This window comes from Halichoerus grypus, chromosome 3 (assembly GCF_964656455.1).
Source record: "Halichoerus grypus chromosome 3, mHalGry1.hap1.1, whole genome shotgun sequence".
NCBI classification, from domain to species: Eukaryota; Metazoa; Chordata; class Mammalia; order Carnivora; family Phocidae; genus Halichoerus; species Halichoerus grypus.
This window is the reverse complement of record NC_135714.1, coordinates 206,956,071-206,979,511: the sequence shown is the minus strand read 5'-3', so window position 1 is coordinate 206,979,511 and position 23,441 is coordinate 206,956,071. Positions and strand designations below refer to the sequence as shown.

Here is a 23,441-nt window from a genome sequence, read left to right as displayed (position 1 = left end):
CGCCTAGCCCATCAGAAGCCCGTCCTGGTGGATTCCTGATTGGCGTCTGTGTCAACCTAGTTGCCTGTCTTTGTTTTAGTTGAGAACTTCGTGAAGACACAAAATGATCAGTTGATTGGCAGTGAGGCCACACCAGGAAATGAACTGTGTGCGGTTTGCCACGTGCTCTGCCCCAGTGTGTGTCTTTGACTGTCCTCAGGGAGCTGGACGCGCTTCACCAGGAGTGGCTGCCCGAGGCCATCGGCAGCCCCTTCTGATCAGCTGGGTCCCTCCCCTTGTGGCCCACGCGGGCCGGACCGTCCCCTAGGAGGTCCTGTGTACCCACCGCGTGCCAGGCATGGTCAGCAAGCTGTGCGGGGGGATTGGCACCCAAACACAGTGGGGACCATCCCTGGGACAGGAATTCGAGCGTCAAGGATGGCACAGGAGGAGAGGGGCTTATGGAAACCTGCTGGAGGGGATGGAATGAGGTGGGGCTGTGGGCAGGACAGATCGTGAGATGGATAGGCCATCGGGGTGGTATTCCACGATAACTGAACACGAGATGTGTGTCTGGCCCTCCGTTTGGTGTTGGGAGGGAGGCCCAGAGGAAGCCTGGCGGCCCCCGTGGCTCAGAGCTCACAAGGGAAGAGCCAGACACATGAGAACACTGGGGGCCGAGACTTCTAAGTGGTCTCAACACAGCCGGGGGCATGGGAGGGAGCTTTCCTTAACCCCGCACTGTGTGCTCTGAGCTGCTGTCCCTCCGAGACCTCCCTGGAGTCACATGTGCCGCCCCCAGGCTTCACTGCGGTCCTTGACTGCGTGGCACCGGCTGGGCTCCCCCTTGTTGACTACTCTCCCATCACACTATGTAGGCTGTCACTTGACCACCGACAGAACCTTTAGCAAACACACTTACAGCTCCGGGTAGAATGCCAGGCGGATGCGTGCCCACGGCCACATTTAATCTTCACCCCCAAGGGCCTCCTGAGCTGGGAGTAGCTAGTTGTAGCTAAGCCTGTCTACGTAGGAGAACTCGGAGGCCCAGGGAAGTGTCGACACATGTCCAAGGTCACCCAGCTGGGAGGTACCAGAGACCTGGCCCTGGGGGACCTGGTTCCAAAAGCCTGTTCTGCCCTCCCACCCGGAACAGTGCTGTGTCTCTTTAAGCAGCTCATCTCTACTCTAGGGATGAGATTTTGTGAGTAGGTCTAAAGGCAGGGTGAGCCAGAGAAATGGAGCCCCTAGGAGACAGATTTTCAGAGGTCCGTTGCAGGGGCTTGGCTGGTGGGATGTCGGGGATGGCTGGGAGTCAGAACTCCCCAGCTCAGGCTGTGGGAGCTCTCAGGCAGGAGCTGAACCTCTAACTCTGCACAGGTGTCTCTTGGGTTCTCTGTCTCTGGAGGACCCTGGCTGATAGAACTGTTTCCCTGCTGCTCCTTACCACTTGCTAGGGTCAGTCTAATTGTAGCCATTCTTTTATGCGTGTGATGGCATCTCATTGAGGTTTTCATTTGGATTTTCCTGAAAATTATACTGTTGAGCACCCTTTCCTGTTCTAATTGGCCATCAGTAATCTTTTGTCAGGGATTTGCTTTTAAATACACTTTTTCTTGTTGATTGTAGTAATTCTTTATTGGCAAGTCCTTTAGTTTGTGTATTGCAAATCTTTACTCCCAGTCCGTGCATTGCTTCTCATTTTCTTAATGGCCATGAGATAAGCAGAAATGGCACATTTTTATGGAGTCCAATTCAATCCTTTTAAAGAGTGCATTTTGTGTCCTACCCAAGACTGATATTTTCTACATTTTTTCCCAGAAATTTTATAGTTTAAGGCTATGATCCATCTCAAATTTCTAAATTCCATTTTTAATTCTAATAATTTCTTTGTAGATTATTTTGGATTTTCTATGTACAAAATCCTATTATCGGGGAATAGTCATATTTTCCCACCTCAATCTTCATACTTTTTGTTTTTCTTGCCTTATAACACTGGGTGGATTCTCCAATACAATTTGAATAGAATAGTGATGTTTGAAGATTTTAACACACCTTTCTCAATATCTGGTAGAAACAGTAGACGAAACACTGGTAACAAATATGACTAAACTGACATACACGGAACATTACATAATACGTGCAGAATACATTCTTCTCAAGTGCTCATAGAACATTTACCAAAATACACGCTATGCTGGGCCATGAAGCAAGTCTACAAATTTTAAAAGCCTGAAATTATATAGATTATATTCTTAGACCGCAGGGGAATTGAGCCATAATCATAATGAAAAGAAAACCAAAAAGTCTTTCAATGTTTAAAAATTAAACCTAACTTTTCTAAATCTCCTAAGGGTCAGAGAGGGAATCACAGTGGAAATTCTCAACCTTTCCCACATCAGGGCTCACAGACGATGGTATTCTATCCGTGAAGAGCGCTCACTATCATAAGCTAGACAGGAGTTAAGCCTCAAATTGGAGTTCTGCCTGCCCCAGCCACACTCGGCAGCCTTGGCCCCTCTGGTGGCCCCGAGCTAAGGGGGTCAACATGGCTATATGGGATTGTGAAACTCCAGTCTGGACTTCTAGTTATGATGGTGCTACTGTATTGTCCTCATAGGTCCAAAAACACAATTTCTGAGGGCAATATGACACAAAAAAAATGTGTCATATTTCACTTTGTGATTGTCCTTAAGTTTTTGAAAATAAGCTTGTGAGCCATCTATTAGAAATGTTGATTCAATCTGTTTTCATTCTTCTGGGAAAATAAATAGACCCAAATGATTATTATGACGTACTGAGCACCTGCTCTTACCAGAGGTCACACGGGCTCTTTGTAGAGTTCTCCCTTTTGAACTTCTAAGCTGAGATGTAGATATGATTAGTCACATTTTTAGATGGTTAGAGACTGTGTAAGTCACACAGGATTTTATTAGGGTCAGAAACTAAAGTAGGATCCCCAAATGGACTCCAAATCCCTTGTTTATTCTACACATGGTACTATTTTCCTCTTACCTCAGGTCTTCCTGATCTGGAAATGTAACAAGTGTGTGGCAAACTAATTCAGCTGGCCTTTTTACCTCTGTCCATCATGGCCATTAAGATAATTATCTGGGTGGAAGACCTTTGAGTAAGGTACTAAAAAAAACCCTAGGAATAGAGACATTCTAATATTTTTCTGATATTAAAGTCACTGGAAGGAAATATATTTTGTCATTGATTCAGCCCTCAGTATCTTCACAGTGTGCAGTAAAGACAGGTCTAAAATAGTATTTATAAAAATAGCTCAGCCTGTTCCACAAAATGAGCAAATGCTAACAATAAATACTGCTAAAACATTCCCTTACCTACTATTATTTACTTCCCAACCCCTGTAGTCTTTACATATTATGACTATGATTTACATCAGTCAAAATTTGCAGGGAAAGACCTTATACAGAACATCTGAGCTTTAGGGGTACATAATGTTTAAATTAACTGTGACAATTAGCTACTTTGTTTTATTCTAGAAGCCCAGGGAATGGGGCCAGAGATCTCTAAGGTGTCTGGCAGTTCTAAAATTCTGACTTTAAATTACTTCCATGACTCAGAGATTTGGGTAGAAGGGGAGGAGTCCAGTGTCTGTGAACACCTCTGTTACCTGTAACCAGGTAACATTCCGTAGGTGTCATTGTGGTTTCTTTGTATTCTTGTTTAAGATACTTTTGTCCCCAATTCCTCCCTTTCAGTAGTAATTATAACAATAATCCATTTTCTTTTTACATTATAGAATAAATGCTGCTGGTTAACAACAGCACAGAGGACGACGGTCTTGTTCACGCTGGACCCTCGGGTGCAGACCCAAGCACATGCGTGTCTCTTCAACCACAAATAGACTCACAGTACAAGGATGCTCTGAGAGCCTAAGAAGCACTTAGCCATTCCAAGGGTGAAACCAGGTGAGGCTCTTCCTTCTTAGAGCACTACTTGAGGCTCTTAAATTGCCGGCGAACTGTGTGACATCCTTGCATATGCTAACGCCCAAGACTTGGCGGGTCCGAGCAGCTGACCTTCTGCAGAGCCAGGACCGCCCCTGCTGGCAGGCCGAGCTCCCCAAGGGACGGGGCGGTGCTCTGGGGGTGGTCTGCAGCCCCAGGGGTCCGCGGGATAGGGCGGGTGTCTGGGGGGGTCCTGCCCACCGACCCCACCCACGTGTGCGAGCCTGGGGGTCCTCGGGGAAGGGCGCGTGCCCGGGGGGGTCTCGCCCACCGAAACCTCCCACGTGTGCACAGCCCCAGGGTCCGCGAGAAGGGCCGGGTTGGGGGGAGGGGGTCCCTGCCTACGACCCCGCCCACACGTGCACAGCCCGAGGGTCCGCAGGAAGGGCCAGGAGTCTGGGGGGGGGGGGTCCCTGCCTACGACCCCGCCCACACGTGCACAGCCCGAGGGTCAGCAGGAAGGGCCAGGAGTCGGGGGGGGGGGGTCCTGCGCACGACCCCGCCCACGCGTGCAAGCCGGAGGGTTTGCGGGGAAGGGAGGGTGTCTGCGGGCTCTGCCCCCCCACCCCCCGCCCACGCGTGCGCAGCCAGGCGGGGCGTTGGGCTTAGGAAGGGCCGCGGGCGGCCACGTGGCCCCGCAGGAATGCGCGGGCGTGAGGGTGGAGCGAGGCCGCGGACGGGCAGGCGCGGAACCCAATGAGCTCCTGGCACCGTCTGATCCGACCACTCAGGGCGTGGGGGTGGAGCTGCCTCCCTGTGGGCGGGGCCGGGGCGCATCCCCTGGCGGCAGAAGCGGGGCGGGGTGAGGGGCGCTCAGAGGGACGGCGGGCGGGGGTCCCGGCTGGGTGAGTGCGGGCTGGCGGGCCGGGGTTCTTGAGGGGTGAGTTCGGGCCGGGAGGTGGGGATCGCGGGGGGCCGGAGCGGGGGGTCCGGGTGGGGGCATGAGTGTTGGGGAGGCTAGGGTTGCGGTGGGGAGGGTGCGGGCCCGGGCGTGGGAGCGGGGGTCCTTGAAGGGCGAGTCCAGCGAGTTAATCGCGGGGCTTCGGACGAGGTTTTTTTTTTTTCCTTTGAAAGTCTTCTTTTGCCGAATGCTCCCGAACTCGCTCAGTCCCGCCGATCTGTGGATTCTGGGCTGCCCGCCGCCCGAGATCTGCGGGTCGGGGCGCAGACAGCTCGGGGAGTCCCTTGTTTCCCAGGAACAGTGCAGATAACGGACCCAGCGTAGCCCCCCGCTTCAGTGGGGTGTCCTCGTAGCTCCTCTGAGACAGACTGCGCAGGTAACGGCCCGCGTGCAGCTCCGCAGCTTCAGAAGTGTGTCCCCTGTGCCCTTGGGCAGACAGTGCGGGTAAGGGACCACAGGCAGCCCCCCAACTTCAGTGGGGTACCCCCGTCCCCTGGCACAGACAGTGCAGGTAGTGGGCCCCTGAGCAGCACCCCAGCTTCAGGGGGTCCCCTACCGCTCCTGGTCCAGACATGCAGGTAACAGACCATGAGCAGCACCCCAAGTTCAGCAGGTGTTCCCCGCTCCCACTCACGAGGTGTGGCGGTAACAAGCCCGTGAGCAGCAGCCCCCAACTTCAGCATTGTGCCCCGTGTCCCCAGGGATGGTGGTGCTAGGCTGTCAGGATAGTGCAGTAGGGTCCTCCAGGTGGGGGCCTGGAGGCTGCAGTAAACCAGACCCCACTCAAGTTGCATGAGAAATGAGGAGCTGAGGTGTTTATTTGGAAGAGTAATTTCCCTTTTCCTATAAAGACAAAGTCATTGGTCTACTTCAGGATGAAGGTAATTGCTACTTAAAAAATGTTTCCCCTTCCCCCAGAAACTGAAGCAGGCGTGCAGGCCACAGGTCAGGAGGTGCTTACTTATTCCCACCTGGCCACACTTTTCTGTGAGACCTGAAGTTTTGACCATGAACACTTGAGTAAATGATTCAGCTTGTCACAGGGCATCAATGTTCAGAAAAAAACAGCAGATATATTTGATGTAATGTACTATTCATGTCCGTGACTCACTTTTGCTAGAGGTAAAACTTCTCATTAACCCAAAATCTCATGGGCTCTTCTCTTTTCTCTAGTTGAGTCACAAAGTAAGACTTAAGTAGCTGTCAGCATTCTGGATTTGGTGCAAGATTTACTTAGTTTCCCTGCAGGTAGAATATTGCAGGGGATAACATTTTCTCTGTTCTTTTATTGCTTACAAAATGTATTTTGAACATCTGTTTCCTAGGAAATCACTTTTATTAGAAAGGGAAGATGAGAATTACTCTGTGTTTTTAAAATATAATTTGCTCCTTAATCTAACAGCATTTATTTGATTGGCCCGAGGATATGATTTCGTGGCTCACATCTAGGGTTAGGTGTATCGTGTCTTTTTGTCATCAGATACAGACTTTGGTGATGTCATTTGTCTAAGATTCTCTTTCCTAATTGAGGAGTCTTTTCATCAAAAGAGTTACAATTAGGGTAGATGAAAATTCAAATATAATCAGGATAGCCTTTTACCTTAAAAAGTTGAGCTTGACTTTTTAATTTTACTGTATGTATCATCTTGATATTTTGAGGTGCTGTATTTTCTCTGTAGTTTCTTTTGTGGTGAAGTCAGGAGGAGAGTCTTTGGGAATTCTGGATAGAGGCATGCTGGTGGCTTCAAGGGGCTTGGTGTCAGGAGCCCTGGGTTGAGTTCTGGAACTGCTTGCCTGACCCTGGGTGAGTCAGGTTATCCCACAGAGCTTCCGTTTACTCCTTATGAAATCGTTGGAAAGTAATATTTATGACTTTATATAGAAACTGTTCTGCCTAATGAAGAGCAACTAAAAATGAGGTGATTTAGGCTGTATTATTCTGTAAATAATAGTTTTAAACCCCCCTGTCATAGGATATGGTATTTTATTGCACAAGGAGTCCTCAGAAGGCTGTGGTGAAAGATTCAGATCTCAGAGCACGTTTATGTTCCGTTGGTCTGTTACTTACAGTTTGCCCAGGTAGGAAGGTAAGTGGAGAGAAATACGACAGAAGAGGAAAGTAGGTGTGAACCATTCCTTAGGTAGCCTTCTACCTTTCCCATGAAAGCCTTGGGCCAGTGTCATTTTGGAAGAAGAGGGGGAATCCTGGAGCTCTGCAGTAGACGGGGGAGTTCAGGTCTGGGTAAAGCTGACAGGGGTCCCGGAGGAGAGCTGAGTGCATTCTGCAGGAGGGTGTGGGCAGGGCGAGCTCCAGGGGTGGCAGTGGGTCTCCCATGTGAGAGCTGTGACAGGTGAGGGCCGTGAGCATGTTCCTGGCTGAGGACATGTGAGGCACAGGTGAGAGCTGGCCGAGCACCTTCTTCTGTGCCACCAGCCTCACCCAACACACCACCTCATCGTCCGTCCCTGTCACTCCAGGTCAGACTCCTCGGAGTAGCCAGGCTGAGACGCTTCTTCGTGCTTCTTTCTTTGCATGTGGGGGAAGTTGCAAAATTTAGATGATGGAAATGATGGATCATCAGAACATCTGTTACTCTTTTATTTCCTGCTCTTCTTTAAGTCACCGCAGTGAATCGGACCTGCTAGGGGAAGGGGTATCTCTGGGTTATTTCCTATTTTAATTAAACAATGGGAAAACGATCTTTTGAAATATTAAAAGAATCCTTTGTGGGTGTTCATGTTTTCCTCTTCCATGAACCACATTCCGATATTAGGAATTATGTTTTAAAGTAAACACAGCCTCAGAGCTGTAACAGGGTGCGGTGCCCTTTGTGAGAGGGTCACATGGAGGAGTGTAGGTTCTTTAGGAGCTCGGGGAGTGGCTCATCGTGCTCCCAAAGGAAATCGAGCCCCGTGTTAGCCTTCCCCGGGGTAGGGGGCAGCTTACCTGGTGGCCCATCCTGGGCTCTGGAAGCTTGACCCAGTGATCACTTGGGACTTGAACTGGGGATTTTATGAAGATAACAGAAGGAATGGTGAAGGGTGCCGGCATCCTTTGTACTCGGACAACTCCATGTAGCAAAGGAACTCTTCACCCGTGAGGCATGTCGGGATCCCTGAGGGTGTGGGCTTTGCTTCCTGGGCTGAGGTTGTGTCTTCATCCTTATCTGGACCAGAGCCATGTTGTGTGGCTATGGAGATCCAGACCCTTATGTGACCACATCATCATCATCATTATTATTATTATTATTATTTTAAGAAAGCAATATAGACATTGACTTCAAGATACAAATATCAAAAGGAAAAACACAAGGTCAAATATATATATAATGACTGAACTCGTGGCATCTGTCATTAGTATGGGTAGTGTAGGGCTGCCCGTATGAGAAAGAGCAAGGAATTATATTTTGATTAGAAGTGTGCTGTGCACACATAGTGTTTTATTCTATCATTTGCCTTATTTCTCTGAAGGGAAAATAGAGTGGTGACTGGAGCTTGGTTTCTGATTTTAAGGAATGGGAGACAAGTGAATTGACAGAGCAGTGTTGATGTTGACATGGTGCTCAGTGCCCAGTGAGGGAAGGTTTGAAGCTCGGACTTGGAAGCGTTGGTGTTCAGCGAGGATGCTGTCTGAGTTTCCAGCACATGGAGTCACTTGGCTGGTGTGCCTAATTGGGCCAGTTCCTGCCATTCTAAGGACAGCTTGGACGTGGCTTGAAACCCTAGGGCATTTGTAGAGTGGTCTGGATGGGACACCTGTGTGGGTCAGTGTAGACACAATCCAGGGAATTCCAGAGCTAACGATGAGCACATTTCTGAGGCTGGAGTTTGCTTCTCTGTGGGAAGCGTTGAGCTGGAGTGGAAAGAATTCACTGCATCTTTTTACTCACCGTGTGAGCAGGTCTGAGCCTGGCAGGGCCAGTCGGATCAGACAGCCGAGAGGTTGTAGGCTGTTGCTTGCTCCCTCCCAAGGACAGGGACTGGGCTCCCTGCCTGGCCAGCCCTCCTGCTGCAGATGTGATAAGACAGTTGCTTCACGTTGGCTTCTCGAGCCCGCGGCTCCGCAGGGTGGTTGGTGGGAAGCGGAGTGGATCATGCGCGGCGCGCTGCCTGCTCCCTGGGAGGAGCTGCTGCGAATGTCCTCTGCGTGGGTTCTGTGATTTCAGCCGGCAGAAGCACCGCTTCCAGAGCCACACCCCTGAGAAACCCTCTCTGCACGTTCCTGTGCTGCGGGCAAGAGGTCACTTTTCATTGGGAACTGAGATCTCAGCTCCTCTATTTGGATCTGAGGCCACACGAGACACCAGGCTCCATGCAGGTCTAGTTCCGCGTGGGGCCTGAGGTGCGAGACTGAGGCCGAGCCTGGGCGGCCTGCTGACCCAGCTGCAGGCTCCTTCCTGAAAACTGTGCAGCAAAGCCTGGTTTGTGATGACGTCACAGGAAAGAGGGACAGGTTCAACACTCTGACCACAGGAGGATTCTGGACTTCAATCCCAGGTGGTTGGTGCAGGGAGGAGAGATGTCTGTTTCCCAGGACCTTGGCCAGAGGGAGATTTGGACCCTGGGATGGGTCTCTGCTCAGCTTTCTGAGATGAGTACCTCGGGCAAGGAGAGGAAGTGTGTGTGCTCACCTGTAATCGAGGAAGGTGTCTGGTTTCAGGTTGCATGGGCAGGTGGATTCCTCATATGGCTCATTTTCCTGATGGAGTTCAGGGTGCAGTAGGTGGACCCCCTTGTCCCAGCACCCTGGCTGTGCAAGAGCCCTGGGGCACCTTTTCCCCGGGGCTTTGGACCAGGAAATCGGAGGGAGTCAGTGGTGAAACCATCAGTGTAGGCCTCCGGTTCTGCCCTGCCGAGATGGACTGGTGACTGTGATAACTGCTATGGAAATACAGAGCAGGAGACAGGGCTGGGGTGCTGAAGGGGAGGTAAGGGTGGTGCTTGCTATTCACATAAGAGCTAGTGGGCCCTCACAAGGAAGGTGATCCTTGAGTCAAGATCTAAAGAAGGTGAGTGATACCAAGTCAAGAACATTCTAAACGGGAGGGAAAGCATGTGCAAAGGCCCCGGGGCAGAAGCATACCAGGTACGTCCAGGAGCAGCAAGAAGGCCCTGTGGCCACAGGAGACAGCCTAGGACATGACCTCAGGGAGGGGACAGAGGGAGACAGCCATTGCAGGGCTGTGACCCCATGGGACCCTGTTTCACTGGGCCATCCTGGCTACAGTGTTGAGAACAGATGACAGAGGTTGATGATGTGCAAGGGAGGTCCATGATGAAGCTTTTCCAGGAACTCAGGCAAGAGATGGGCTCCAGTGTGGACCAGACAGCTGGCCTTGGAAGGAGTGGTTAGTCCTATTCTGGGTACGTATTGAAGATGGAGCTCACAGGATTTGCTGATGGGTTAGGTATTGGGCATGGGAGAAAGGAGGAACTGGGGTAACTCCCAGCTGTAGTTGGTTGTCCTGACCTGAGCGAGGGGAAGGAGGAGGTTTCTGGGGGAAGGAGGTCGTCTGTGTTCCCCATGCTGAGGAAGGTGCCTTTCATGGTGGATCTGCTGATGTTTGTGTCCTGGAGAACATTTAACATCTACTCCCTCAGCAGCTTTCAAGTACAAGTATTCCCCACTTTTTAAAAGTTCAAGGTAAGACACTTGGCTTTTTTGAAAGATCTACGTCATTACCCGGCTTCAGTAACAGGAAGAAACCTAAGAGGATTTCCCTCCTATAAAAAAAGTCGAAAAGTGAGCATCGTGTTCAGCGTCTGTTTTGCGGGGAGCCACTGCAGAGGCGGCCTGCACCCCAACCAGCTCCTTCCTGGGAACCGCTCTTCGCGTCCAGCTCCCAGTGTTTTGAGTTGTGTCTGTGAGCATCTGTTGTGCTTTATCTCCGTTTATTTTGGGCATCCATTAGGAAGTTGTGTCCCGAGGCCTAAGAAAGCCAAGGAGAAGTCATTTTTGGAGTCTGAGCACGCTCACTAATTTTTCTGTATAAATGAACGGTAATTCCTCCCTTGGTTTCCACCATTCCTGCTGTGAACGGTTTCCTAGGAACTCTGTACTTTCAAATAGCGGGGGAACCTGTACCCCATCCCGCAGGGTGAGCTTTGGTCTCCTTGCTGCACAGAACCTTCCCTGACTTACCTGTTGTATCTGTGGAATTTTGGATCTCTCACAGCCTTCGCTCATTTTGCCCAGCCCCCGCCCCGGCCCCTGGCAACTGCCAATCTGTTCTTGGTACTTAGGAGCTCGTTTTTATTCCACATAAAATGAGATCATATGGAATTTGTCTGTCTTATTTCAGTTAGCTGTCAGGTCCATCCACGTTGTTGCAAGTAGAAGAAGTTCTCTTTTTACGGCAGAATAGTATTCCACTGCATGTGTATTATACTGTGTTTTCTTTTTCCATTCATCCATCAGTGGACACGTTGGTTGTTTACACACACTGGCTATTGGGAGTAATGCTGCAGTGAACATGGGGTGCAGATGTCTCTTCAAGGTAGTGTTTTTGTTATTTAGGGTAAATACCTAGAAGTGGGATTGCTGGATCATATGGTACTTCTAGTTTTTGTTTTTTGAGGAACCCCCATACTGTTTTCCAGAGTGGCTGCACCAGCCTGCATTCCCACCAACAGTGTAGGAGGGGTCCTCTTTCTCCGCATCCTGGTCAGCACTTGTTACCTCTTATCTTTTTGATATTAGCCATTATAACAGGCGTGAGGTGGTCTCTCATTGTGGTTTTGATTTGCATTTCCCTGATGGTCAGTGCTGTGGAGCACGTTTTCACGTACCTTTTGGCCACCTGTATGTTTTCTTTGGAAAGCTGTCTATTCAGATCCTCTGCCCATTTTTTAATTAGGTTGTTTTTTGGCTACTGTTATACGAATTCTTTATATATTTTGAATATTAACCCTTTATGTGATAACATGATTTACAAATATTTTATCCCATTTGGTAGGTTGCCTTTTTATTTTGCTGATGGTTTCTTTTGCTGTGTGGAAGCTTTTTAGTTTGAAATAGTCCTCCTTAATTAATTGTTTAATTAATTACTTATTTAATTTATGTGGTGTTGTTGCCTTTGTTTTTGGTGCCAAATTCAAGAAGTCATCACCAAAACTGATGTCAGGGAGCTTACTGTGTTTTCTTCTAGGTGTTTACAGTTTTAGAGCTTATGTTAACGTCTCTAATCCATTTCAAGTTAATTTTTGTGTATGTTTTGATGTAATGGTTCAGTTTCTTTCTTTCGCACTGCTCCTATCTGTTCAGTTTTCCCAACACTATTCGCGGAAGAGACTGTCCTGTCTGCACTCTTGGTTCCTTTGTTGTAAATGAGGTGAACAAGTGTGGGTTTATTTCTGACCTCTCCCTTCTGTTCTGTGTGTCTGCTTTTATCCTGCTACCAAACAGTTTTACTGAATACCATAGCTTTGCAATGTAGTTTGATGTCAGGAAGTGTGATGCCTCCAGCTTTGTTCTTCTCTTTTGAGGTTTCTTTGGCTATTTGGGGTCTTTGTGGTTCCCTACAAATTTTAGGGTTGTTTTATTGTGAAAAACACCACTGGAATTTTAATAGGAATTGGATTGAATCTGTAGTTAGCTCTGGGTCACGTGGACATTTTAACAATACTCTTCCAATCCATGAACATGGAATATCTTTTTATTTATTTGTATCTCTTTCAGTTTCTTTCATCAGTGTCTTAGAGATTTCATTGTGTAGGTTTTTAACCTCCTTGGTTAAATTATTCCTAGATTTTTTGTTTTTTTTTGATGTGGTTGTAAATGGGATTTTCTTAATTTTTCTGATAATTTGTTATGTATAGAAATGCAACAGATTTTCGTATATTGATTTTGTATCCTGCAACTTTACTGAATTAGTTTTAGCCATTTTTTGGTGAAGTCTTTAGTGTTTTCTGTAGGTAGTGTCATGTTTTCTGCAAATAGAGATGGTTTTGCTTCTTCCTTACCAATTTAGTTGCCTTTTATTTCCTTTCTTGCCTAATTGCTGAGGCTAGGGCTTCCAGCACTCTGTTGAATAAAAGTGGTGAGAGGATATCCTTGTCTTGTTCCTCATCTTAGAGGAGAATCTTTCAGCTTTTCATTGAGGATGATGTGAGCTGTGGACTTGCCATGTAGGCCCTTTATTATGTTGAAGGACATTCCCTCTAGACCCACTTGTTGAGAGTTTTTTTTGTAAGTCATAACTGGATGTTGAATTTTTTCAAATGGTTTTTCTGCAGTGGTTGTAATAATCATATGATTTTTATCCGTTTCATTAATATGGTGTCTAATTGACTGATTTGCAGATGTTGAGCAATCCTTGCATCCCTGGAATAAATCCCACTTGATCATGGTGTTTGATCCTTTTAACGTTGTGCTCATTTTGGTTTGCCACTCTTTGGTTGAGGATTTTTTTTTTCAAGATTTTATTTTTTTATTTGACAGAGAGAGACAGCGAGAGCAGGAACACAAGCAGGGGGAGTGGGAGAGGGAGAAGCAGGCTCCCCACTGAGCAGGGAGCCCGATGCGGGGCTGAATCCCAGGACCCTGGGATCATGACCTGAGCCGAAGGCGGACGCTTAACGAGTGAGCCACCCAGGCGCCCCATTGGTTGAGTATTTTTACATCTTTATCAGGGCTATTGGCCTGTAATTTTCCTTCATTGTATTGTCTTTGTCTTGTTTTAGTATTAGGGTAATGCTGGCCTCCTAAAATGCATTTGAAAGTGTTTCCCATTCTTCATTTTTTTCTTGAAGAGTTTGAGAAGTATTGGTATTCTAATTTTAATGTTTGGTAGATCTCATCAGTGAAGTTGTCTGGCCTTGGATATTTGTTTGTTGGGAGGTTTTTGATTATTGACTCAATCTCCTTACTAGTAATTGGTCTGTTCAGATTTTCTGTTTCTTCGTGATTCAGTCTTTGTAGGTTGTTTGAGGGAATTTTCCATTTCTTGTAGTTTGAACAATTTGTTGGCTTATAATTGTTCATGCTAGTTTCTTACGATCCTTTGTATTTCTGTGGTGTCCGTTGTAATTGCTCCTCTTGTACTTGTGGTTATTTGAGGCTTTTCTCTTCTTTCCTTACTAGGTCTAGTGAAAGGTTTGTGAATTTTATCTTTTCAAAAAAACAGTTCTTCATTTCATTGATGTTTTCTATTGTCTTTTTGTCTTTATTTCCCCCAACTCTGATCTTTGTTATTTCCTTCCTTCTGCTAACTTTGGGCTTAGTTTGTTCTTCATTTTCTAGTTCCTTGAGGTATAAAATTGGGTTGTTCATTGGAGATTTTTCTTGTTTCTTAATGTAGACATTTGTTGCTACAAACTTCTCTCTTAGAGCTGCTTTTCCTGCATCCCATAGGTTTTGGGGGTGTAATGTTTCCATTTTCATTTGTCTCAAGGTATTTTTTCTGATTTTCTTTGGATTTCTTCTTTGACTCATTGGTGGTTCAATAGGATATTGTTTAATCTCCACATATTTGTGTTTTTTCCCATTTTCTTGTGCTTGATTTCTAGTTGCATACCATTGTGTTTGGAAGAGGCACTTGATATAATTTCAGTCTTCTTAAATGATTGAAACTTGTTTTGTCACCCAACCTGTGCTTTGTCCTGGAGAATGCGCCATGTGCACTTGAGAAGTATGTGTATTCTGCTTTTCAGGTGAATGTTGTGTGTTAAGTCCATCTTGTCTAATGTGCCACTTAAGGCCAATGTTTCCTTATTTTCTGTCTGGACCATCTGTCATGCGTACTCTACCTTAAGACTTAGTGGTGCTCAAGGAGAAAATGCCCACCACTTTGGAGGGCTGCAGGTTAAGGAGTCTTTAGTCTCCCAGTTATCATCATCTTCATGTTCATGAGCCTCTGCTCTTGCCCCGTGGCCTCCTGAGTGTTGCCCTCCACCCGACTGGCCCTCCTCCCTGGTGCTCTGACCACATCAGTCCCTTGATCAGACACCTCCATGGATCCTGTCTGAGCTCAGGATGAGGCCCTGCCCTGGACGGGGCTGCAGGTCCCCATGGCAGGTGAGCTGCCTCTCCTTCTGTCCTGGGGCCTTCCTCCTCTCAGTCTTCCTCTGGGAAGCACTTTCTTCTCCCCAGCTCTGGGCTACTTCTAGCCTCGCAGAGTCTCAGGTGGCTCTATTTCTGCGTCCCTGCCACAGGCCTGCTATGTGGGCAGAGTGCCTGTGCCATCTGGACACCCTCCTCTTCCTCTTCCCGGGTCCACAGTGTGGCTCCAGCCAGTGTTGGGTGTGTGGGCAGCCCCAGCACCCCGGGGTCAGGGGTCCTGTCTTGGGGGGAGGGAGCAGGTGGGGTGGCTCCCCACCCCAGGCTGAACTGCTGCCCCCTGGTGTTTGAGGAGAGTGGCTCGCTGTGCTCTGGGGTGATTGGACTTATTCTGGATCTGACTGATGTAATAACACATCCGCACGGTGCCCCTTCTTCTCTGTGGGAGCGCCTCATTATGCTTCCTGTAAATAGCACCTTGCTGCGGGAATGGGAGCGCAGGGCCGGCCCCTCCGCATGTGCAGCTCTTGCGCCCTGGCACAGTGGTTTCCCTGCGGGGAGCCAGGGGAAGGACTCTGGCCCCCAGGGTCCTCCCCAGAGACTTCCGTCTGATTCCTGGTGTCCTTGTCTGTGAGGATGGTTTTTACAGTTGGAATTCACGTTCTGCAGGAAATCTCTGGGCACGTGGGTCGTAGGGGAGGGACTTGGGGTTTTACTGTGGGTCACGTCCTGAGCTGACCCTTTCCTGGGGTGCTCCGTCCCTGTCCTGGGATCGGGCACAGCGTGGTGTGGGGGATGACAGGGAGGCCTGAGCAGGCTGAGGAGGGGGACCAGCCCCAGAACTAATCGGAGAAAGAGGCGCGTATACTGGTAGGCTGCGCGGGGGTGGGGCGGGGAGCACAGAATGTCTTCACTAGGAGCAGAGGCAAGTGGAGCTTTTCTTCCCCTCCAGGAGTAACTTTCTGCTATTTGTTTTATGAGCGTCATGTTTAATGAAAACATAGGTGGAAAACATTGTCTGTTAAAGAGAGTTAACTTACTCCCCGGTAAGTTTGGGTCACACGAAGCAAGTGTAATTTTGTCCAGGTGATTTTGAGGTTTAGAGAAAACTCTGGATTGTCCCGACTTGGATGACCCATGTGTGTGCATTCAGTGTGGGCCGGCCTCTTAGGAGCTTTCCTGGGGATGTGCTGTTTGGTGGTGAAGCCTTTGCCCTCTGTAGTCTCCTCTTGGTAAACTGGATCCTCAGAGGGTAGGAGGATAGCCCTGTCACGGGTCCTGGCAGAGCCGGTGTGGACCCCAGTCCCGGGGCCCGCCCCTGCCCACCCCGCATCCCAGACTGAGACAGCAAGCAGTCCGTCCAGCTCCTTCCGTAGTTTGGGTATTTAAGAGACGGAAGAGGAGGCCAGTAGGAGTGAGCGGAAGGGGAAGGAGGCAGTGTGCCCCAAGGAGAGGTGAGGGCAGGAGGGGCAGCAGGGGAGGGTACAGGTCTACAGGGTCCTGGGGCCTCTCCACCTCGCTCTCTAGCTGCCCACATTAGGACCAACCAGGAGCACCTGCTGCCCTCAGCAGCTGACCCCTGCCCCCTCTTCTCCTCCCTCTCCCTCCCCTTCCTTCCTCCTCCCCCAACCTTTTTCCCTCCCCTCCCCCTCCCTTCCCTGCTTCTTCCTTCCTCCCTCCTCCTCCTCACAAAGCTTTGTTGAAAATGAACCACTTTCTGGTTTTCGTTCCTTATTAGCAGCCCTAAATAATTAGGTGTATGTTTTTTTCAGCTCTGCAAATGCGCGGAGTATGGCTCAGGCATTAGTCAGAGGTTACGTGCCTTCCTTCTTTGGAACCAGCATGTAGCAGCCTGCCTCCTTTACAGGGAGCCCTGTCTGGAAAGGCCACGTGGTGGTGCCCCGTCCTGAGCCACGCTACTCCCTATGGGGTGGGCACTGTGGGAGGGGTGGAGAGGGGCACTGCTCCTTCTCTCTCCTCTGTCTCTCTCTAGAAGAAAGTGATGGGGCCCGTCCTGACTCCAGGTTGGTGAGGGGTAGAGAACAGAGCAATAAACAAGAAGATGGACATACGGACAAATTCCTCTCAGTCAGTGCAGAGGCCCCGAGGGGGAGGAAGGGGGAGGGGTGCCAAGATCTTGGTGGGGGGAAGGAGGCCGGGGTGCAGAGCCCTGGGTCGGGGGGAAGGAGGCAGGGGTGCAGAGCCCTGGGTGGGGGGGAAGGAGGCAGGGGTGCAGAGCCCTGGGGTGGGGGAAGGAGGCAGGGGTGCAGAGCCCTGGGGTGGGGGGGAAGGAGGCAGGGGTGCAGAGCCCTGGGTAGGGGGGGAAGGAGGCAGGGGTGCAGAGCCCTGGGGTGGGGGGGGAAGGAGGCAGGGGTGCAGAGCCCTGGGGTGGGGGAAGGAGGCAGGGGTGCAGAGCCCTGGGGTGGGGGGGAAGGAGGCAGGGGTGCAGAGTCCTGGGGTGGGGGAAGGAGGCAGGGGTGCAGAGCCCTGGGTAGGGGGGGAGGAGGCAGGGGTGCAGAGCTCTGGGGTGGGGGAAGGAGGCAGGGGTGCAGAGCCCTGGGTAGGGGGGGAAGGAGGCAGGGGTGCAGAGCCCTGGGTAGGGGGGGGAAGGAGGCAGGGGTGCAGAGTCCTGGGGTGGGGGAAGGAGGCAGGGGTGCAGAGCCCTGGGTGGGGGGGAAGGAGGCAGGGGTGCAGAGTCCTGGGGTGGGGGGGAAGGAGGCAGGGGTGCAGAGCCCTGGGGTGGGGGAAGGAGGCAGGGGTGCAGAGCCCTGGGTTAGGGGAAGGAGGCAGGGGTGCAGAGCCCTGGGTGGGGGGGAAGGAGGCAGGGGTGCAGAGCCCTGTGGTGGGGGAAGGAGGCAGGGGTGCAGAGCCCTGGGGTGGGGGAAGGAGGCAGGGGTGCAGAGCCCTGGGTGGGGGAAGGAGGCAGGGGTGCAGAGCCCTGGGGTGGGGGAAGGAGGCAGGGGTGCAGAGCCCTGGGGTGGGGGAAGGAGGCAGGGGTGCAGAGCCCTGGGGTGGGGGAAGGAGGCAGGGCTGCAGAGCCCTGGGGTGGGGGGGGAAGGAGGCAGGGGTGCAGCACTGGGGGGTACATAGTGTGGTGAGCTGCAGGGGCCAGGCAGCGGGGAGGGAGGGCCTGGAGAGAGTGCGGGTAGGGGCAGCACCTCAGCCCCCCATCCATGGCTTCCCTGTCTTGTGAGCTGAGGCTCCGTTTCTTGAGACTTGCAGTCAGACAGCGTCCGGGCTGTCTCTGCTCTGCTCCTCCAGCCTGCGGTCCCCACCCGGTCATTCTCTCCATCCCAGGACGCCCCAGGATTCTGTCTCCTCAGGCCACGAGTTGGGGCTGTCCCTGTCAGGAGTTGTTCGTGGTGATGTTGTGTTTCACTGAGGCTGGGTATTGTCCACAGGGACAGGCGTCCCCGGAAAAGATGCGTCCTTTCCTTGTGGCTGGGACCAGAAGTGGGCCCTGCAGCGGGGGTGCAGCCGAGGGAGGGAGGGCAGAGCGAGGACCCGGGGTGAGAGTTTGCAGGGAGCGGCGGAGGGCAGGAGGCGGGGCGCCCGGGAGACTTGGTCCATGTGGCTGCAGGTAGGTGGCCAGCAGGAAGGTGGGGGGCGGCGGCCAAGCCACTGGCTGGAGCGTGTCCTCGGGGGGCCTCACCCTGATTCCCTGCACGTGGGCTGTTTGGGAAAGAGCTGCTTAGCCGCTACTGGCCAGAGGTTTTCTAGTAGCCACTAACACAGAATAAATTTGCTTCTCTTTTAATTTTTTGTGTTGTGGGGCCAGTGAGTGAAGGAGGGGAAGAGATCTCGGGATTGGCGTCCGCCCTGTGCAGCCGTAATGACGATGCCTCGCGGTGTCCCCACTGGTAAAATCCAGATGATCACAGGCTAGAAGTCCCAGACAGCTGAGTTCCCTGCAAGTGGGCGGGAAGGTTCTCCTCCCTTCTCTTTCTTGCTTTTGTCAGCGTTACCTTAACTGAAGACGTTCTGTGCAGGAGGTTGGCACGTTTGGTCTGCCGTGGAATTTGATTAAACTTAGACGGTGCCATTCCAGCAAGATCTTGTGTGCTTTTCCTTGTCCCTTCATGGTCTCTGTTGAGGGGGAGCCTTACTGATGTGACATCCATCCGAGGCAGTCCCAAACAGAGCGCACCTGCTGCGGGCACTCGGGCTTTCCTGGCTCACACTGATTGCTCAGCGCCCAGCTCCCTGTCCCCTTGTCCCCGGGCTCTGTCCTTGGGGTCCTCTCCCCTTACGCATGAGGCCCCTGAGGCCCCCTGCTCCAGCCAGTTTCCATGCTGATGCTGAGCCAGCCCCTTTGGCTGGGAGGCCGGGTGCTGCGTGCCTCTGACACGCTGTGGTGGGTCCTCTGGTTGTCGCACAATCGGTGGTGGTGGGCTCAGATGGATCTGGGCCGGGGGCAGGCCCAGCCGCCTGCCACCCGTCTTTGTGCAACCCAGATTGTGGGGAGACTGATGGAGTGGATGTTCGGGAGCCAGCCCGGTGCCCACAGTGCATGAGACGCTGTGCCCTCCGCAGAGCTGAGACTGCTGTGCGGTGAGCACGTCTCCTCCAGGGCGCTGCCCCCACCTCGGGGACAGGGTCATGTCACCCCCAGCAGCCCTGGAGCTGGTCCCCCTGCAGGTGGGTTGCACGGCTGAGGGTGCGGAGGCACCATCCGCGGAGCCTCGTCCAGCTGGGAGAGGTCAGGAGAGCAGGTGTCCCCAGAGCCCAGGCCCCCAGCCCTCTGCTGCTTCCCTTTTTGCTGCTTCTCAGTGGAAGGGACCTTGGCTGTGAGTGTCCTGCCGTCCTCAGATTCCAGAGCTCCGAGCGTTGCTGTGGCCACAGGTGCGAGCACATCTGTCCTGAGCCTCAGCATCCTGCTGCGCACGTGCCCTGGGTGCTCACCTTGCCCATCTCCACAGATGGTGCAGATGCAAGGAAATGCCGTGGGAGCAAAGGTTCAGGTCTGTTTCTGTGATGTGGGAAAAAGCACGAAAAGCGATCTGGGGTGTTGAGTGGCTGCCCCGGCCTTGGAAACTATCTTGTGATGTGGAGCCACCCAGCCTCTGGATATGTCCTGCGAAATCGTCCCGCAGGGCTCGCCCCTGGACCGCTGCTCTGACGGAATGCGTCATCTTTTTGTTTAAAACCGCGACCTGGGTGCACAGTGCAATCTTTCATTAGGATGCTTAAATTGGAAAGTGACCGCAGTAACACAGCCCAGACTGGAATTATGTCATGCTGCCGTCCGCCGGAGGACAGTGTGTGTAAGCGAGTCTCGTCCCCTGTCCCGAGGTCAGTCTTGGGCAGAGCGGGCTGCAGCCCCGCTCAGAGGGTCCCCGGGGAGGGCGCCAAGGTCCAGGCACCACCACATGATGGTGCACAGATGTGGGTTCAGCACCCGCTTGGCTGCAGGGGAAGCAGGCTTTTTGGTGTGGCCCGAAGGGCCCAGGGGTGCAGGTCACGTCCGTGGCGCCAAGCAGGCTGTCGGGGGGAGTGCACGCAGGCCTCTGAAATCCGGAAGCAGAATCGCGTGTTTTCGGGTTGGCCGCCTGGAAAGGGTCCTTCTCAGGAGCACGGCTTCCCGTGGACGCTGAGTTTGGGAGAAAGCCGTCCCAGAGCGTGCTGTGATCTGCCGGGCCCTCACGGGTGATCCCGAACACAGAGCGCGGCGCCGGAGGCCGGGTCCCAGCGCCCGCTCGGCCCGAGCTGGCCCCAGGGCCGGTCAGGCGCGCAGGGGCCCTGAGCGCGAGCCGTGCGCCTTCTGCGGGGTGGGCCCTCGGCAGCACAACGCCCGAGTCGTCAGTGGGAAAAGGCACCCAGCTGGACTCTGTTCTTCCGCATTTTACGTACAATTAGCACTCATGAAACTTGGACTCTGTGGTTTAGAAAGAGTGTTGGAGACGAGTGAACAGTGGGAGGGGAGAGGAGACACAGCGTCCGGCGGCTGCGCCCTAGGTCCTCCTGGAGGAGCCCCAGGCACAAAGGCCACCACCTTGTCCCCCGACAGGAAGGATGACTTTTTGTGGCCGTGCCTCCAGCCGGCCTCACGCACGAGCAGAACCTGTGCTGAGATCAGACCCAGTAGAAAGCTTTGCCCGAAAGCCCGAGGACCCCTCTGGCTCCCCAGGGCTCTGTTTCTCGGGGATGTTGTCCACGAGCTCAAAGTGCAGGGTGTCTGTACCCCTGGTCTGTGGCGAGACTGTTGAGTAGCTGCACACGCCGGTCCTCACCTCTTGGGTGGCTAAAAATACCAGTTTCCCTTCTTTCCTCACTTCCTCTCGCGACTGTGGAATCCATTGTCCCCTCTTCCTGCGGATATGTCGCCTCTTTCCTGCTCCCCGCGGTGCCCGTGGGGTCTGGGCGCACCGGCCAGGAGGGGCCGGATCCAGTGGGGGGGCCAGCCGGGCGTTTCCTTGTGTGACCAGCATCCTGGATGCGCTCGTGCACTGCATCACGTCATTGCTGGCCTGCGTCCACGTCACGTTTGCAAGCTCACCTGTAGGACGCGTAAGTGTTGGAGCCTTTTTGACTCAGTTCCTTGGGCGATGACGTGGCAGGAGAAGGCGCTGCCCTCCGTGCAGCTCTGGGGCCCGCACGGTCTCTGCAGCAGGTGCCCTGTCCCTCCCGTCGCCTGCTGCCCCAGGAGAGGTGGCCCGTCCCGCATCCGTGCTGGGGGTCAGGCAGAGCGCGTGAGTGCCCACGCGGGCTGGGACCCCTGCAGACCACGCGCTCGGTGCCTTGAGTGCGGTGGACGTTGGTCGGACGTTCGCTGGCTGACGAGTGGTGGGCGTGGGGTTCGGTGTCGGGGTCTCCGTGCCTGTGTCCCTCTCCCTGGGGACCAGGTCACTGCAAGCCCGAGGCCGCTGCAGCTTCTCAGGGAGACGTGCTCCCACCTGCGCTGTTTCCTCCCGTAACCGCTGTGGTCCGTGCGATTCTCTAGGAGGGTTAACTCTGCCGACGGAGCATCTGTCCTAGCGAATCTCTGGAGAGGGCTGGGCGTGGGCGTGGTGGCACAGATGACAGATGGACCAGTGTCCGCTGCCACCTACCGGGTGCCCCCTGCGTGCCAGGCCCCGTCCTGACCCCCTGTGTTCAGATGCTTCACCCCTGCAGCAGCCGAGGCCGGCGCCCCTGTTGTCCCCGCGCTCCTGGTGAGCAACTTGTGCCCAGAGACGCGGGACGCTCCGGGGCTCCCTGTGGCCTCTGCAGGAGAGCAGGGAGCAGGGATGCAGCCCCAGCGTGTGCGTCCGTCTGTCCTGGGTCTCCCCCGGGTGGGTTCCTGGAAGCCCCCACGCCTCGGTTTCTTCCTTTTGAAGCTAGTGTGGGCACCGTGTCACCGGGGTGAGATGGGATGAAGCCAGCGGATAGGCCTGGAGCACAACACGGAGATGCTCGGGCAGGGGGTGGTGCGCGGCCCCCGTCGGTGCCCTCACCAGCATCCCTTCTGCATGGGGCGGGGGGGGGCATGCAGGTGTGTTGGCGAGGGACCCAGAGCTTGCCTGCCGGTTCCTCCAGCGCGTTCTCCTGTGCGCCGTGGGCGGGCCGCGGCGTCGTCACTGCTGTGCCCACCTTGGTGCTGTCCTCGCCGCCTCGGAGCCTGGCCGTCTGCTTTTCACCCGGCCGTCGTGGTAGGAGCGGGCAGGTGCCGATGCTGTAAGCCCTCGTGAACGGGGGAGCTGGGGACAGGACGGCCTTCCTGGCAGCCGGGGCGAACGTCCTCACGACGTGGCTGGTTTCACGCTGATTCTCAGACTTCGTTTTCTTCCGAAAGCACATAGGGAAACAAAAAGTGCAAAAAAGAGAAGAAAAAAAATAAAGCCAAGTATGCAGAGACCTGGCCTAGACCCCAGAGTTTAGGGACTGAAGGCTTAAGGGACCGTCAGCCAGTCCGCGATCCCGGGCACTGAGTTGTTCGTTTGAAGCTGAAGAGGGTCAGCCGTCTGACTTAGGGCTCCTTTCTCCCCTGGACCATCGTGCCGGGCTGGGGGGGTCCGCCAGTGAGCCCGGGTGTGGAGGGAACTCCCGCCGCGACCCTGGGAAGTCAGGCTGTGGGGACTCAGTGTGCGCAGAGGCGTGATTTCAGGGACAGTGGACGGCCTTTGAGGGGTGGGTGCCGGTCCTTCAGTGAGTGCCATGACTGGAGCTGAGTGCCCCGTGGAGCTGACGCAGCCCCTCCACCCGCGGTGACCGTGGTGTCTTTCCTTCTGCAGGGGTCTGAGGAGTGAGGTTCCCGGAGCTGCGCCATGGACCAGCCAGAGCCGCCCGCCCCCGCTCCCGAAGGTAACAGGCGTCCTGCGGGGGCCCTTTCCCACCTGGGGGGCCCTCGGGGAGAAGGGGAGGGGCTGCCCACAGGTCCCGAGGAGGTGGAGCTCTGAGCCCCCGCCCACCCAGCGCCCCACCCTCACTTTGGGGTGACCTGGCTGAGCCACCTGCCGGGCCCTGGGCACCCCCGAGGGGCACGCGCTGGCACGGAACCTGTGAGGTCCGCCTCCTCCCGACCCATCACGGGCCCACCTGGTGATGAGGAAGGGCGGACCTCGTGTTTGAGAGACTACACGCCGCTCCTTGGCTGCTCCAGGCGCCGGCG

General features: G+C 53.4%; 1 protein-coding gene across 9 annotated transcripts in view; it reads left to right on the top strand.

Moving 5' to 3' along the window:
* Positions 1-4,749: 4,749 nt before the first annotated feature.
* Positions 4,750-23,441, top strand: part of ARHGEF10 (Rho guanine nucleotide exchange factor 10) — a 105,255-nt gene continuing 86,563 nt past the window's right edge. For 7 of the 9 annotated variants that reach the window (XR_013446679.1, XM_078069904.1, XM_036110716.2 and 4 more), the window contains exons 1-2: positions 4,750-4,801; positions 23,065-23,134. Coding sequence is in view for 8 of the 9 variants with exons in the window: in XM_078069904.1 (XP_077926030.1) it covers positions 23,098-23,134 (37 nt within the window). In the remaining variant the exon portion in view is untranslated. The other 2 variants (XM_036110710.2, XM_036110711.2) reach the window with 2 other exon arrangements.